This window comes from Ictalurus punctatus, chromosome 4, assembly GCF_001660625.3.
Source record: "Ictalurus punctatus breed USDA103 chromosome 4, Coco_2.0, whole genome shotgun sequence".
Lineage (NCBI taxonomy): Eukaryota > Metazoa > Chordata > Actinopteri > Siluriformes > Ictaluridae > Ictalurus > Ictalurus punctatus.
Window position 1 is genome coordinate 8,277,392 of NC_071284.1, and position 15,355 is coordinate 8,292,746.

A 15,355-nucleotide genomic window follows, 5' to 3' on the forward strand; every position below is an offset into this window, starting at 1 on the left:
ACCACAGATAGGCAAGCAGACAGACCAACTCACTCAATTCTGTCCGTCTGCTCTGCCTCCAGCCAATACTCAGTCTTACACCACAATTCTGCTCTCTTTTCAAGCACCACTCATTCAACATTCATAGTTTAAGTCTATGAATGTGTAATTCTGCAATCAGGATTCTTTGTCATACAGACCCACCTCGTAACAATCCGTAGATCAGAGCCTGACGAGATTTTGTTTCAGAGCCTGACTAGTTTTTGTTGCTTTTCTGTTTTTCCCAGCCCTCTCAGGCCCCATAGTCTCTTTCTCTCCACCTTTACGTCTCTGCAGTTCTCTGTTATTTCCATCCATGCACATAAATTTTTCCCTCCCTCTGTCTCCCCAGCTGCAGACTCCCAGTGTGAAGGGCTTTGACTTTGCCAAGCTACACTTGGGCCAGCACAGTAAGGATGACCTCAGGGTGATCCAAGAACCTTTACCAGCCCCAGCGCCAGCTAAAGAGCCGAGTGCCAACGAGAACACAGAAGCGTCCACACCCAAATCCAAAGGCTCCTCCACTAAGGCCTCCCGTAACAGCCAGCACAGGAGGGGACAGTAAGCAACTCCACTGAAGTGCTCTGATAGTGGAATGCTGTAATTTGACAGCGTGGTCTATGGGACAATCAGATACCTCCCTTCTTCATAAGGGACGATACTCATATTAAAATAGCACATGTTCATCAATTTTAAGAAAGAGCTCGCATCAATAATGACGTTTCCGTAAATCAATAAAGGTCTTTTTAAAAGCGTTTTCTACTGTATCTAGCCCACAGATCAATAGCTCATGCATCAGAGTAATGGCATGAGGCAAGGGACTAGGTCTGTTCACTTACCGCACAGATCATCTGACATTGCAAATCACAGATAACTGACAAACATGATTCTCATCAAGTGCCGCAACGTACATTATGAAGGAATAGAAGTAGAACAAAATCAAAATTCTCAGATTGGGATGATTTGGCCAAATGAATACCTAAGTTTGGTATTTCCCTATGTTTTATTTGATGTATTTTTCTATATTGTAGTTAAATAATGAATCCTAAGGTTCAGAGTTGACCAAAAGGGAGCATTCTTTACTAAGGGAGCATTCGTAAGCTGTGTTAGAAACATCAGTATCTCCATATATCTCCTTTTAAAACATTTGGTCTACATAGTGCTGTGTGTCAAACGTGGTAGGATGAAGATGCAAGCTGTCTTATCAGAGCAGTGATTAATGCAGTACTGTTTTATTATGCTACAGTTGCAATCAAAATGATTCAACCCCCATTGCAAATCAGGTTTATTGTCAAAATTTACAGACTTTCAGATGTTTGCAATGAACAAATCAAACAAAAGCAATTGAAGTAGTTCAACACAACGAATGCTTCAAGCGGTTTCCCAAAATTCAACTGAAACTGCAACTTATAATGACTTCTCCAGTTTCAAAATTATTCAACCCCTTCATGGCAAGCATCTTTAGAACTTAGTAGAGCACCCTTTTGCTGTTATGACCTGCTGCAAACGAGATGTATAGCCAGACACCAGTTTCTGGCAGCGTTCCTGAGGAATCTTAGCCCATTCCTCATGAGCAACAGCCTCCAGTTCAGTAATATTCTTGGGTTTTCGTGCTGCAACCGCCTTCTTCAAATCCCACCAGAGATTTTCTATGGGGTTCAAGTCAGTTGACTGTGATGGCCCTGTAGAATCTTCCAGGACTTCTGCAACCAAGCCTTGGTGGAATTTGAGGTATGACTGGGATCATTATCCTGTTGGAAGGTCCAATGACGCCCAAACTTCAGCTTCCTCACAGACAGCATGACATTTTCTCCTAGGATTTCCTGATACTACAATGAATCCATCTTGCCTTCCACACACAGCAGGTTTCCAGTGCCAGAGGATACAAAGCAGCTCCAGAGCATCACCAAGCCACCACCATGCTTGACAGTGGACAGAGTGTTCTTTCTTCGTTCTTCTTTCTCCTGATATGCCGCTGATCCATCGTGCAGAAAAGTTCCATTTATACGGATTTTAGTAGTGGTGTACGTCTTGGAGTTCTGGCATGGAAATCTTTTGCAATTAGTACTAGTGCCTTACTGTGCTCACTGAAACCTCAGTGCCTGTTGCCACCAGGTCTTGCTGCAGATCTTTTGCAGTCACTCAAGGGTTTTTCATAACCTGCCTTCTCAGAAATCTTTTTGCAGCCATTGATAGATTCCTTTTTCTACCCCTAGCCAGTTCAGGTGTTTCATGTGTTCCAGCTCAAGCACTCCTGGTGCAACCAATGAAGCCCTTGATTAGCTGCATCAGGTGTGCTTGAGACGACACCTGTTTTGCATATTTGTGTTGTTGTGAGGGATTCTATTCGTTGAATAATTTTGAGACTGGAGAAGTCATTATAAAGTTGCAGTTTCAGTTGAATTTGGGGAAACCACTTGAAGCATTCGTTGTGTTGAACTATTTCAATTGCTTTTGTTTGATTTGTTCATTGCAAACATCTGAAAGTCTGTAAATGTTGACAATAAACCTGATTTGCAATGGGGATTGAATCATTTTGATTGCAGCTGTATAGTCAGTAGACATTAATTCTCAATTAAATTAATATTTAGTCATTATTCTCAAAGGCTCTGAGATGTTTTCTGATCAAACGTAACAATATTAGTGGAGTTTTAACACTACGTAGAAAGACTTAAGAATCATCCTTATTTATTTTTATAGTACACTGTTTATTGTCCAGTAACCTGTTTGGACATTTCAGTAAAATTAGTATTATTATCATCATCATCATCATTTTACAGTGTACAAGTACAATTTTATCTATTATGATCAGTGTTGGTAAACGGCTGCTCTTCGTAAGGTGTATGCATATGTATTATTTCAGAATTGTTATGCTTATTTAATAAACTTGGCATAAAATTGAATGAAATTGTTCATCACAATTGCATGTTTACCCATTAAACATCAGCCAGAATTCAGTAATAATTATAGGCCTAGCAGCCACTTAAATCTTTGAACATATACATGAAGACGATTCTCAGTTCACATTATGAAACGTTTATGAATCTCTGTTAAAGGTTAATTTGTCCATGCTCTGACTCTAAATGAATTCCTTGCTATGGGTTATGTTTTGTCAGGATCTCTCCTTCCGACGGTGATTCGTTGGGAAGCGAGCCATTCAGTGAGAGGGAGTCTCCGAAGGCAAACCCGAGACTGTCCAGCGATCCCAAGCAACCTCGTAAGATGGCCCCGAACGGATTAAACGGCAAGAAAACTGTTCCACTTCTCATGCTAGTGTAGCTCTATAACAGAGTCATGATTATGTGCTGTATATGTGGCAAAATGAGAAGACACATCATCTTCTTTGTGAGAAATGAGAGCAAAGAAATATTAGTCAGGTATGCGATTGGTGTGACATTGTGGACGTCTTTCTTTTTTCTGTGTCCATTTCTTGGTCTGTGTTGTTTAAAGAATGCTTAAATGAGGAAGATGTTAATCTTTCATGAGTTCTTGCTCGAACCATCTCATGTCACACGTCCCCCTTCCCCCCTTTTCCAGTCAGCCAGTGCTAGTTAATCCAGGCTCAATGTTGAGGAATGAGCTGATCAAGCTCTCCTGCTTCTCCTAATGCCTGAAAGCTGACCGAATCAGCCTTAACACGTGTTACTCTTAGTTGTCTTTACTGTTCTCTCTGTCTCACACTTTTACTCACCTCCGAATCTGTATTAGGAATGGCTCATGTAATGAAAGCGACGTAATGCTGTCTTTGTATCTCACTTTTCACAAAATTCATTTGTTGTGGCTCTCAGGGAGAAATAAGATTGGTAAGAGCATCTCTGTTCTATTATGTAGAGCTAGTGGACCTGTGTGAGCGTCTCCTTTTTTTTATTCATCTTTCAGTAGTCTTTTTATTAATCCTCTGTTATTTCACAAGATGGATTTTCTCTGAAATCTCATTTAGGCATGCAATTGTAGTTATAGAACTAGAAACATTATTTATTCCTTATTTAGTTGAATTTTAGGTCATGAACACTGCATACTGACCTCTCTGTCTCATAACTGCTTGTTCATGTTTATGAATCATCCCCTCAACCTATATACCAGATTACCAAATGTTTTTCTATGAATGAAAGTCAGTATGCATAAAGTTGCAGCAAACACCGCCCCCTGCTGGACTGGAAAGATGAGAGACAAAATGACATAATGGTTTTATATTGTCACATTTATACTGTACCTCAGTGCCAGAGCAGTATTTTTGAATGGCTGAAATGATGAAGTGGAAAATCAGTATGCGCACATTGTAAACGTCCTTTATTTAATTATCTACCACTGTAGATATGACACTATTAGTATGACGCTTTGCTCTCTGTAGGTCCTCCTCCACTGAATGGTGCAGATGAGCAGGTATCATCAGCCTCCATTTTTGAGCACGTGGACCGGATGTCCCGCTCATCGGATGGCGCCAACAAGCGCTTCTCCAGCAAGATCCAGCTGATTGCCATGCAGCCCATGCCTGCTCTGCCCTTACCCTGCCCTGCAACCGATACCAAGGCTGCTGTCAACACCAAGATGAACAAGGAGGTACACTAACACCAATTATCACCCAGCTGTGGAGTATTTCAGAGCTATTCTGTCACTCGTAAAGGAAGACATGGGGCGAAAAATCAAGTTTACGCGATCTTCCACCCAGAATGTAGCCGATCAGTCAAGATATATTTAGTGTCCACTATACAGTCCTTATATATACAACTCCACAATATTTGGAGGAGATTACAATTTTTCAAAATTACCGCAGATTTTCCGCAGATTTGGGCCAAGACGCTTCATTAGACGACATCGCAACGCACATTCAGCCAACGCCCTCTCCGATTCACATAATCGAGCATGAGTACAGCTAAAAGGTCACATTAACCAACACTGCGAAAGACCGTGCTAAACAATTGTCTTACCAAAATGTTTTTTTAATAAATACATTCCTGTAAATACATCATACAAATCAAATCCGGTTAAGTAATGTCACACAGAATTTCCTTTATGGATTAGGACACATTATGACTGTAATCTGAAAAATGAGCAGAACATGACTGTGTAGCTGAACACTAACGTTCTGGAGTCGGCCATCTTGGATCAATTTTAAGAAAGACCCTGTGAATACTGACATTTCCATGAATCAGTCAAATAAATATAAATCAGAATCATAAGTTTAAAGCTGGAATTGTACCAGAAATGTGAATTATATTATAGTTTTCACTTTTAATAAGACAAAATGATATATCTTAACAATTATTTGGCGCAAGTATATGTTTATGTGCTGAGGGTAACCTTTTGTAAATTAGATTGTTCTTCAGTATGGTAGAAATTAGTTGCCTAGTAAAAATCATGATATTGCACAACAGGAAATTCTTCGCCGGAATTGTAAACAGTTACAGCTCTCTCTCTTTCTCGCTCTCTTGGCTCTGTTCTCTTCTCTACACAGATCCAGGTTGCTCTGAGGCAAAAGTCTGAGATTGAGCACCATCGCAATAAGATCCGTCTCAGGGCTAAGAGGAAGGGCCACTATGACTTCCCCGCCATGGATGATCTCATGGACAGCCTGGGGGATGCAAAAGAGCAGGACCGCATCTACCAGAAGGCTCAGATGCAGATTGATAAGATCCTGGACCCGGATAGCCGCGTGCCCCCCCTCTACACCGAGCCCAGGAAAAGGTTAGGAAGAGGAAGGGTGTGTTGTATTTGTTTACTTCGTTCAATACATGTCGACTCATTCAGTGTAACTGTGTGTGTCAGTGGCAGAGAAAAGCGTTCTCCCAAGCAGAGAAAAAAGCAGCAGATGAATGGAGATCTGACAGACGCAGACAGAGACAGACTTATCACTAATGACAGTGACGGCACATACAAGAAATACCCAGGAGTCAACAATGTAGCATATGTGGTATGAGCATTAGTTAATGATGCTGACAATTATATAAGCCATTTAGTCTGAATATACAAAAGAACTTGACTTTTTCTTTTCAGTCGGATCCTGACCAGGGCCCCGAAGCTCAAAGTCCATCCCCGACTGATGATGTCTTTCTGAGCTCGGTGTCGCCCCCAGCAGGCCACACCGCCCCTCCTCCACCCTACCTGCCCCCTCAGCCATCTATAGAGGAGGCCCGGCAGCAAATGCACTCGCTGCTTGATGATGCTTTTGCCCTGGTGTCCCCCTCTTCACAGGCCGCCAATGCGGGCATCACACTGCCTGGGTTGGGTGTCAGGAGTGAACACACAGCTCTTTCCAGCCCTCCGTCACGTGGCCCACGACCCTGTGGGCCTTCATACCCTGCGCTCAGCCCCTTCTCTGGGGTAAGATATACTTTTAACAATGACAAACTGACATGAGAGACAAAGATTTTCTGTTCTTTTTACCAAGATTATCTTTTTTTTCAGAACTTTAATTACATCAGATAAACTTTGGGTATGAACAAGGGGTTCAGCATCTTTTAAACTAATTATATAGATTTAGAGCTCAGTTTACAGATATCTTTAACTCAAGAATTCATTCTGTAGACAAAAATTCTCCATGTTATAAATGTTTCTAAATGCCCCAACAACTGCCCTTAGACTTAAACAGATGTTCACTACAGATGTGGCAGTCATGCTGCATTCGTAAGAAGTCATTTTCAGGTGCCCTGATGTCATTTCCCACCTTCGACACGTGTAGTGGGAAAAATATGGACACCTCAATGAAAGCGTGTCTATGCTTTGCTCTGTTAGAGCACATAAAGCTTCTTTAACTGCACTTTTACAGTTGGAGGCCTGACTGGCTACTGGTACTGTACTATTGTAATGAACTTCAAACATTTGTGCAATATTTCAGACTGAAATTGCAGTACTAGAGCAGACAATAGTACTGAGTAGTGTTAGCGACAAGCTAACCAGCTAACAATAGTTATATGAGTGATAACCCTTAACGTTGATGATTACCTTCTAAAACAGCGATTAGTGTCAGTCCCTCCAGGATTTAGCGAAAATCAAAAGCAAGCAAACTCCGCAATATTTCGAGGATGTCATGAATTTTTCAAAATTACTGCAGATTTGATCCGAGACGCGTCATGTGACGTCATCGCAACACTTGTTTGGTCAAAGCGATTTAGGTGCGTCCAACGTGAGTACAGCTAAATGGTCACATGTTATAGATTTAACCAAGTGCTGTGCCTGTACATTAAATTGATCTAAAGCTAATACTGTTGTATACAAATATAGAGTAGAGAAGGAGCACTGAATATGAATGCCATGCTGAATATGAAGTCGCTCCATAAAAGGGGAAAGAACTTGACAAGTTGTCGAGTTGAAATTTGAAGTTTTCTGTGGTGTTTACTGGTTGGAGGTGGGAAATTACAACCTGCAACCTCAATCTGAATGCAGCATTAGTGATTAGTATTCCTTTGGCTGGAAAAGGGGGGCAATTTATTTTTTGCCTGTAACCGCACTAGATAAATTGGCCTCTGAAGTGAAAGGAGTGCTAACAGTGCTTTTATTTGAATTAGGTTAATGCTTGATCTTTATTACATCCTGTTTTTTTTGTTACAGCTCTGTGTGAGCCAAGCATAAATGACTAAAGCTGATTAACCTCAGTCGAATGAGGTCATGTGATCAGAACAGTTCCTTCACACAGTCCTGGAAGCATGTGTAACATAAAGACAAAATAATTATAAATGCTCACTCTATACATGTAGGATGATTTAGCGAAAGTATTTCATTACCTAGTAGATAATGATCTAGAACACAAACCCACAAGGAGTCGAGTTGGTCTAGCCAGTGGGTAGGGAAAATGGTGGAATTGTGAGGTGGAGCAGCCAAGTCCACTTCCTGTCGACCTCATTCTCTTTAAATATGTCATTTTGCAATGATGCAACCAATCACATGTCACATCGGGGTGGCTGTGGCTCAGGTGGTAGAGCGGGTTGTCCACCAATCATAGGGTTGGCATTTCGATTCCCGGACTACACATACCGAAGTGTCCTTGGTCAAGACACTGAACCCCAAGTTGCCCCCGATGGCAAGTTAGCACCTTGCATGGCAGCTCTGCTACCATTAGTGTGTGAGTGTGTGTGTGAATGGGTGAATGAGACACAGTGTAAAGTGCTCTGGATAAAAGCGCTATATAAGTGCGCCATTTACCATTTACATCTTGCTATAACTGGACAAGAAGAGTGTTTTTAAATGTCTAATTGTGTATGTGTGTCTTCATTTTCAGAGATATTCCGACTTAGGCCTGCCACCTTCGACAGTACAAGGCTTAATGCACAGGTGAGCTAAAATATTAAACAGTGTGTGTGTATCTGCGTAAGTTTCATGTTGAAATGGAAAGTCGGCATGCAAATGAAGATCTTGGTGCTTTATTTTGCATGACACATCTGAAATCAAGAAAGGGGTTACGACATGTTTTTTTTAATTACTATTATTATCTTCCCTGAGGTTTAATTATAATATTAGTAAAGTTTTTTTTTACACAAAAAACACACAAAATTTTGCAGGTTATGACCTTTTGCTTTAAGACTTCAGTGTAACCACCCACTGCTATGATTGGCTAACATCTTTGCCTGTGAATTAATTATCAATGCCCCCTGCCATAAGGCATGTGGAACTGTTTTCAGCGACTGAGCACCAGTGGGCGGAGCCAACGGTGCGATGATATAAAAGTAGGTGTCGATGTCTTGTTGTAGGGGCAGTCATATGCAAATGTATTTGCCCGTGTGACATCACAGATCCTGCCACATCCAAACGAGCCGTTTTTTGGAGCTTGGTTAAATAAATGCTCTTTTTGTACCGAGGAGATATTAGACTATGAAACTCTGCAGGACATGCTATTGATACAGTGACCTCTTGTATGTCAAAAGATCAATGAAAATGTGATTTCTCATATCATGACCCCTTTAAAAGAAATAATAGTAATATTTTTTCTACCCCAGAGCTTGGTAAACTCCAGTCCTTAAGCACCACAGCACTGAAAAGTTCAACAGTCATAACATAACGTACCTGATGGAACACCACACTGAACTCCAATCACTAAGAGCTTTCTGAATGGATTTCCGTATGCCAGAGAGTGGTCTGTCTACAGCTTGAATCCAGTGTTGTACATAAATCACACAGACATTCTGCACTCACTGACTGTTGCAGGCCGGGTTTGGGATGTGGTTACCCTCAAGGAGAAGGAGTCAGCGGAGAGCAGATGCAGTCTGAGGGACTCTACAACAGCAGAGGGGGCTATATTGATGAACCGCCTTCTTCTGCTAGGCCTCGGCCAGTAGGGGGCACAACAGGTACATGCTTCACATAGAACGTAGGACCTGTAACTAGAGCGTATTTAGTAGAGCAAATTTGGAAATGAAACCCCACGTAATTAATGACTTCTGTTTTTAGTAACCCGTTGTTTTCCTTATTAAATGAAAATTGAGAAAATCACAGTTGAACATTTCATCATCATTTTATCATCACTTCTGGCTTTCAAATGAGGAAAACAGAAACTTTGCAAAATCATTTCCACTCTATGTATCTGAATTTCCGAAACAACAAAGTCGGACATTTAAGCCAGGCTTACACGTTACAACGTTTTTTTGAAATTGCCGCTCTGACAGTTTCATTTATTGTTTCTAAATCGCGTGTGAATTGGATGAAAAAGCCAATGATGTGACTTACAAAGGTCGAGAGGGTGAACAGGTTGTAACCCTGGATGCATTCCACCAAACTGCTGGGGGTCACAGTGAATTCCTGATGTCAGACATTGTAATCAGCGATCATTTAGCCTGAAGTGTCACGATCTGACACACTTATCAGAAGCCTAGTTATTACAGTCAGTTAAAGCCTTTGTTATAATCAATGTGGTATGGTAAATATGTTCACCTGCTGAAAGCTGCACTCAGCAAATGACCACCTTGAGGTTGAATCCAATGTAAAAATTAGTATGTAAGCAGCGATGATTGAACAGAAAGATTGAACAGCAGTGTCTCCTCCGTGTCTGTATTCTTTGCTTTGGCTGCTGCCTGCTTATCAGCATTTCAGATTGAGGTCCTCACTGATGACTTTTAACTTTCAGTCGATATGCAGCGTGCACACCTGCGTTGTAAGGTGCCATACAGTGTGAACACCTTCGTAGTGTGATTTCCATAATCACATCAAGAGATGGATTCGTGCAGTGTGGGCAGTAGTCATACAACAAGAATCACATTCTGATATACACTACCGGTCAAAAGTTTGGGGACACTCGACTGAAATGATTCTCATGATCTTAAAAACCTTTTGATCTGAAGGTGTATGATTAAATGTTTGAAGTCAGTGTCGTAGACAAAAATATAACATACCAACATATTCATTTCTTTCATTACAAAATGAACGTGTTATTTACAAAAAAAAAAAAAAACATTTTTAATGGATGACTCGGAGCGAAATATTCCAAAAAGCAGCCAGTAAGTATCCAGTGTAGGTGGGAACTCCTTTAATACTGTTTAAAAAGCATCTCGGGGATCCCTCAAGAAATCGGTTGAGAAAATGCAAAGGAATCGGGTGAGGATAAATAAATAAAGAAAGAAAGAATGAGTGTGACTAAACTTTTGACTGGAAGTGTACAAAAGAATGTGATCAATAGAAACTTTTCTGCTGAAGCTTATCTGCTGAAGACTAAGGCATAGCGTGTTAGGTTTATATTTACGCCATTTTAAAATTATATCGTTGCTCTTTGGCGCTTATCTTTTGCACTACCGGTTATATCGGACACTTCCACACTAGAACTGTGAACTGCTCTGTGCTACACTGTCACTTCCTGTGCCTCTTGTCCTGTTTTAGTAGTACAGTACGGTCTTGTATTGTTAGCACACGTTTGCACGTACACATTAGTCTTATTTAGTTCTGTGTCTCATGTGGTTAGTGTGTTGTTTCCTGTAGCACCGTGGTTCTGGAGGGACGTTGTTTCACTTCACTGTGTACTGTACCAGCTGTATATGGTTGAAATGACAATAAAGCCACTTGACTTCACTAGAGTAAAAGTGTTGAGCAGCTTTATGATTCCAATATCATCCCTTATTCCATTATTGTGATACTGAAACCCCAAATTATCATATTTTCAAAAATGTTTTCACAAATCATTTTTTTTCTCTAACATTATAAGATTTTATTTGTTAAATATCCATCTATCCATCCATCTTCTACCGCTTACTCCTTTTCACGGTCACGGGGAACCTGGAGCCTATCCCAGGGAGCATCGGGCACTAGGCGGGGTACACTTCTTTGTTAAATAGCAACACATTTTTAAATTCATTTATTATCAGTCTTAGTATGGGGGCACGGTGGCTTAGCGGTTAGCACATTTGCATCGCACCTCTGGGGTTGGGGTTTTGATTCCCGTCTCTGCCCTGTGTGCACGGAGTTTGCACTTTCTCCCCATGCTTCAGGGGTTTCCTCCTGGTACTCTGGTTTTTTGAGACAGCTCAGACAGAGAGTGCTTTCTCTAATACATTATCATTTCTATAGTAACAGATTCTTCACAGGGACTTGTGTGGAGCACAATCAGATGAGAATAATATGGTATAAATGTCTTTATAATTATACGGTTATAATGGTACAATTTTGTGTTTGTGTGTGTGTAGGTGCTCAGTTACACCACATGACACAGGTGAATTTGTCAGGTCGTGTGAATGAAGGCAGGCAACCCGGTGCCTTAAACTGGGGGCCTTATCATGAAGAGGACTTCAGACCTGTGAACAGAGATCCTGTAAGTGTGAGCTTTCCATACCGTATTCACTTTCTCCTTTTCTTTTTTGCTCTCCCTGCTTTCTTGTTCTCTCAGGAAGTCTGATCTCCTGCTGACCTTTTTCTTCTTGTTTTTTTTCCCCACTTCCTCGCGGTCTCATTGCATCCATTGTCCAGGTTCTCAACTCTTTCGACTACCCCCTCGTGTCTGTGTTCCAGAGCCCCAGGAGCGGAATGAGAGAGCCGTCCGCCCCCCCTGCCCACCTGGACACAGTGGGCCTGGGCTTCTCTCCGTCTGCTCCTCCTGAGGACTCCGTTCCCCCGAGCCATTCCTCTGCCTCGCTCATCAAAGCCATCCGCGAGGAGCTGATGCGCCTTTCCCAGAAGCAAGCGGCCCCCACGGGCTACCACAGCTGAGACCTGCTTCCTCCTGACACTCCGCCAGCAATACTGCACTGTACTTCCTATGGAAGTGGTTTTTGAGTAGGAAGCCCAAAGAAGAAGTGTGCTAGAAAAAAAAGAGGAACCTTGTGAACATGACTACTTCACTGGCAGCCAAAGCTTTACCTGATGTCAGTGCTAAGCATTGTATCTGAGTGAAAATCACTTAGACCCTTTAATATTCACATCCTGGCCCCTTTTTAGCACAGACGGACAAACACGCACTGTATTGAGATTGATGAACAACACTGTCCTTTGATTCAATACTGATTCAATCCTTTTTTTTTCTTTTTTTTTTTAAATCGTTTAATTGTTTTTACACTGAAAGTGTTTACCTTACTTAACGGAGGTGTCATGGCAACCCAGAATTTGTGGTAGCAATTAACTGTCTTTGCAATGACTGGGGAGACGAAAGCCAAAACCTCACCGCCACACATTCCTTAAGACCTTTGCTGTCAGAAGTGGTGTCTGTGTGTGGAATACTGTTTTTTTCTCTCTCTCTCTCTCTCTCTCTCTTACTACCTTTGCATTATAATGCAAATAATCTTTCACAATCTTTCACGAAGCATTTGCTCGGGTGGACTTTCATCACTGAAAAGCGTACGGTTTGCTCTTTGTTCTTTTTTACCAGCAGCTGTTGCTTTACTGTGCACTATTTTTGAAGATTTGAAGTAGCAGTAGTAATAGTTTTTTTTTTTTTTCTTCTAATAATCTTCTGCTTTTCTCCATTATCCTGCTATGGTGCTTCTGTGTTGTTGTTTTTTTTGTTTTGTTTTGTTTGTTTGTTTGTTTTCATAAACCACACATTGCCTTCTGCTGTATAGGAAAAGAACTCTTTGTCCATACAAATCTCAGAAATATATGCATGGACTTCTGAATGTTTAAATTGCATATAGGTGAGAGATCGATTAACCAAACTACAAACCCCACGATTATAATATCCTTGAGACAGTTCGTTTTCGCAGAGTATAAGATCCGTCTCTGCTTTTGCTGTACAGCTTGCACTAATATTCCACACACTTTCATGTCGTATAATGTTTCTACCATGCATGTTAAAATTGCATTATTATATTATTTTTCCGTTTTCACTACTATAGTTATACTATTATCTTGTCAAGTTTGCAAAACTTTGCAGGCATGATGTCGACAATTCGTGTCCAGTGTTTACCTGCTTGATCTGTGCCGTCATTCAGCAGTGGATCTGATCTGAAACCACCATGAGGCCTGACACTGATAGTATTGCATCGCCTGCAAAGACGAACAGTGGTTGTGGCAAGCTGCAAACTAAAATCACCAGATCCGAACCGGATTCATTTTGCTTCGGTGATTTTAGCTTGCCATCACGACTCTGTGTTTTGTGTGCAAGCAAGCTAGTGTGTCGGCAGCAATCGAGTGCAAATGCTTATCAGCCATAAATCTCTATCAAATGGACAAACCGTTGGGCCACACAAGCCTTTGTAGCAGCGTCCATGCACCTTCGTGTGATTGTACAAGTCTCTGGAGCTGTACTGAATAGATCTTTTCCCTTCAGCCGGTGTTTTGGTGACATCACAATTCATCACCATTGACACTATAATGGCCGTAGGATATGATTTCCATCATTTCCATCCCCATCAACCATTCAGTGAGATCTTGTGACTGATCTGTGAATGAGGGCGGAGTCAAATTGGAAGAGACTCTTCCCTCTAAGGGGACGAGTACAGCCAAAAATAAATGCCCCCTTACAGCATAACAGAGCCACCTTTTTTTCTTTTCTTTTTTTTAACCTTTAATTCGTCTCCATCTGTATGTCACTTCGCAATATAAGTTACAGCACCTCTTATAATAAAAAATAAAAACACATCCGGAATACAGGACTGTAGTTATATGTGATTGAAGTACTTCTTTATTTTGACTTTTTGATTTTGCTTGTTACTAGAGACCTTAATTCTGAGTGACTAAGTCACAACAATACACACTTTAACATTTAACATTCTTTCTGCTTCATTTTTTTTTAGTTTTTTTTTTTTTTTTAGCTCTGCTGTTTACGTGTTTATTTAGTTTTACTGAAACCGACTGCTCAGAGCTAAAAGATGCTGAATCATGTTCAGTTTTCACTTCGTGCACTGGCAGTAACTAAATAGTATTTCATAATATAAGACGTGTCCTGTAAGTCGTAGTCGAGCGATATTGATTCCAAATAGAACAAAATGCAAAGGTCATTTGCTTTGAGGACCAAAGTATTGAAGTTCTGATTAGTGTTAATGATTTTTATTTGAACTAATGCAGTGCTTGAAACAACCTTCCAGTGAAGTTGTTTTGCAAAACTAGCAGTATATTCCATCACGATATATTTATTATTCAGATTTTCTGTTGTTGTTTTTTCATCGAGCTGTCATTGATACACTTGCAATACATTTCGCCTTTTGTTGTATTTGAAATACGTGTATAGCAGAGTACTGTATTCAGCAGTGTCGAGTCTGAGACGATCACAGTCTGTGGTACTAACCGTCACCTCTTATTTTGATCGGTTTTGTGCTCGGTTGTGTGTTCTTACTTTTTTTCAAAACTTGTACAAATCCTGTGTTACAGTGGCGAAACTGAAGTACTGTTTTGATTGGTCAGTTTATATTAAAAAAAAAAAAAAAAAAGGTTTATGTTTCTGAATTGTTTTATTTGTTGAGGTTTTCTGCCTTGTATTTTTGTTGAATTGTTTAGTTCAATTATCGGTAATTAAGATTCCTTATTTAAATAAAATGTTTCATTTCAAATCATGTGTTAATTTGAGTGGTTTTATTGGAGTTGCTTGACTAAATTGTGTTCGAGATACTGTTGTATGAAGTGTTTGGGAGGCATGTTTCATTATCTGTCAGGCGACAAAATGCGACGCAGCCTTATTCCTTTTTACATAACCGGGTGAACTTTTTTTTTTCTTTTCTTTTTTTTTAATGTATCAACTATTGTATATAAAGCAGTGCTTGACAGTTTGAGAACCCTTTAGAATGTTCGACATTTCTGCATCAAATTTATGCAGATATATTAGAAAAGTCTAAAGGGTTCACAAACTTACAAGCGCCGCTGTAGTTGCTTGCACATCACGTGTTGAATTAATCTGATGAAGCAGTGAATTATCAACATAGACACAGTTGAAGTTTGAAGTCATAAATTTACATACGCCTTGCGGAATCTGCAAATGTTAATCATTTAAAAGAAA

At 40.5% G+C, this 15,355-nt stretch overlaps 1 protein-coding gene across 3 annotated transcripts in view; it reads left to right on the forward strand.

Annotated features, from left to right (window-relative positions):
• Positions 1-14,915, forward strand: part of si:ch211-1e14.1 (UPF0606 protein KIAA1549) — a 55,237-nt gene extending 40,322 nt beyond the window's left edge. For 2 of the 3 annotated variants that reach the window (XM_053677892.1, XM_053677895.1), the window contains 10 exons: positions 371-579; positions 3,135-3,262; positions 4,370-4,578; positions 5,474-5,703; positions 5,785-5,929; positions 6,013-6,339; positions 8,234-8,286; positions 9,157-9,299; positions 11,619-11,743; positions 11,899-14,915. In XM_053677892.1, coding sequence (XP_053533867.1) covers positions 371-579; positions 3,135-3,262; positions 4,370-4,578; positions 5,474-5,703; positions 5,785-5,929; positions 6,013-6,339; positions 8,234-8,286; positions 9,157-9,299; positions 11,619-11,743; positions 11,899-12,138 — 1,809 coding nt within the window. In that variant the 3' untranslated portion in view covers positions 12,139-14,915. The remainder of the gene's footprint in view (positions 1-370; positions 580-3,134; positions 3,263-4,369; positions 4,579-5,473; positions 5,704-5,784; positions 5,930-6,012; positions 6,340-8,233; positions 8,287-9,156; positions 9,300-11,618; positions 11,744-11,898) is intronic. The other variant, XM_047152749.2, reaches the window with a different exon arrangement.
• Positions 14,916-15,355: the final 440 nt, after the last annotated feature.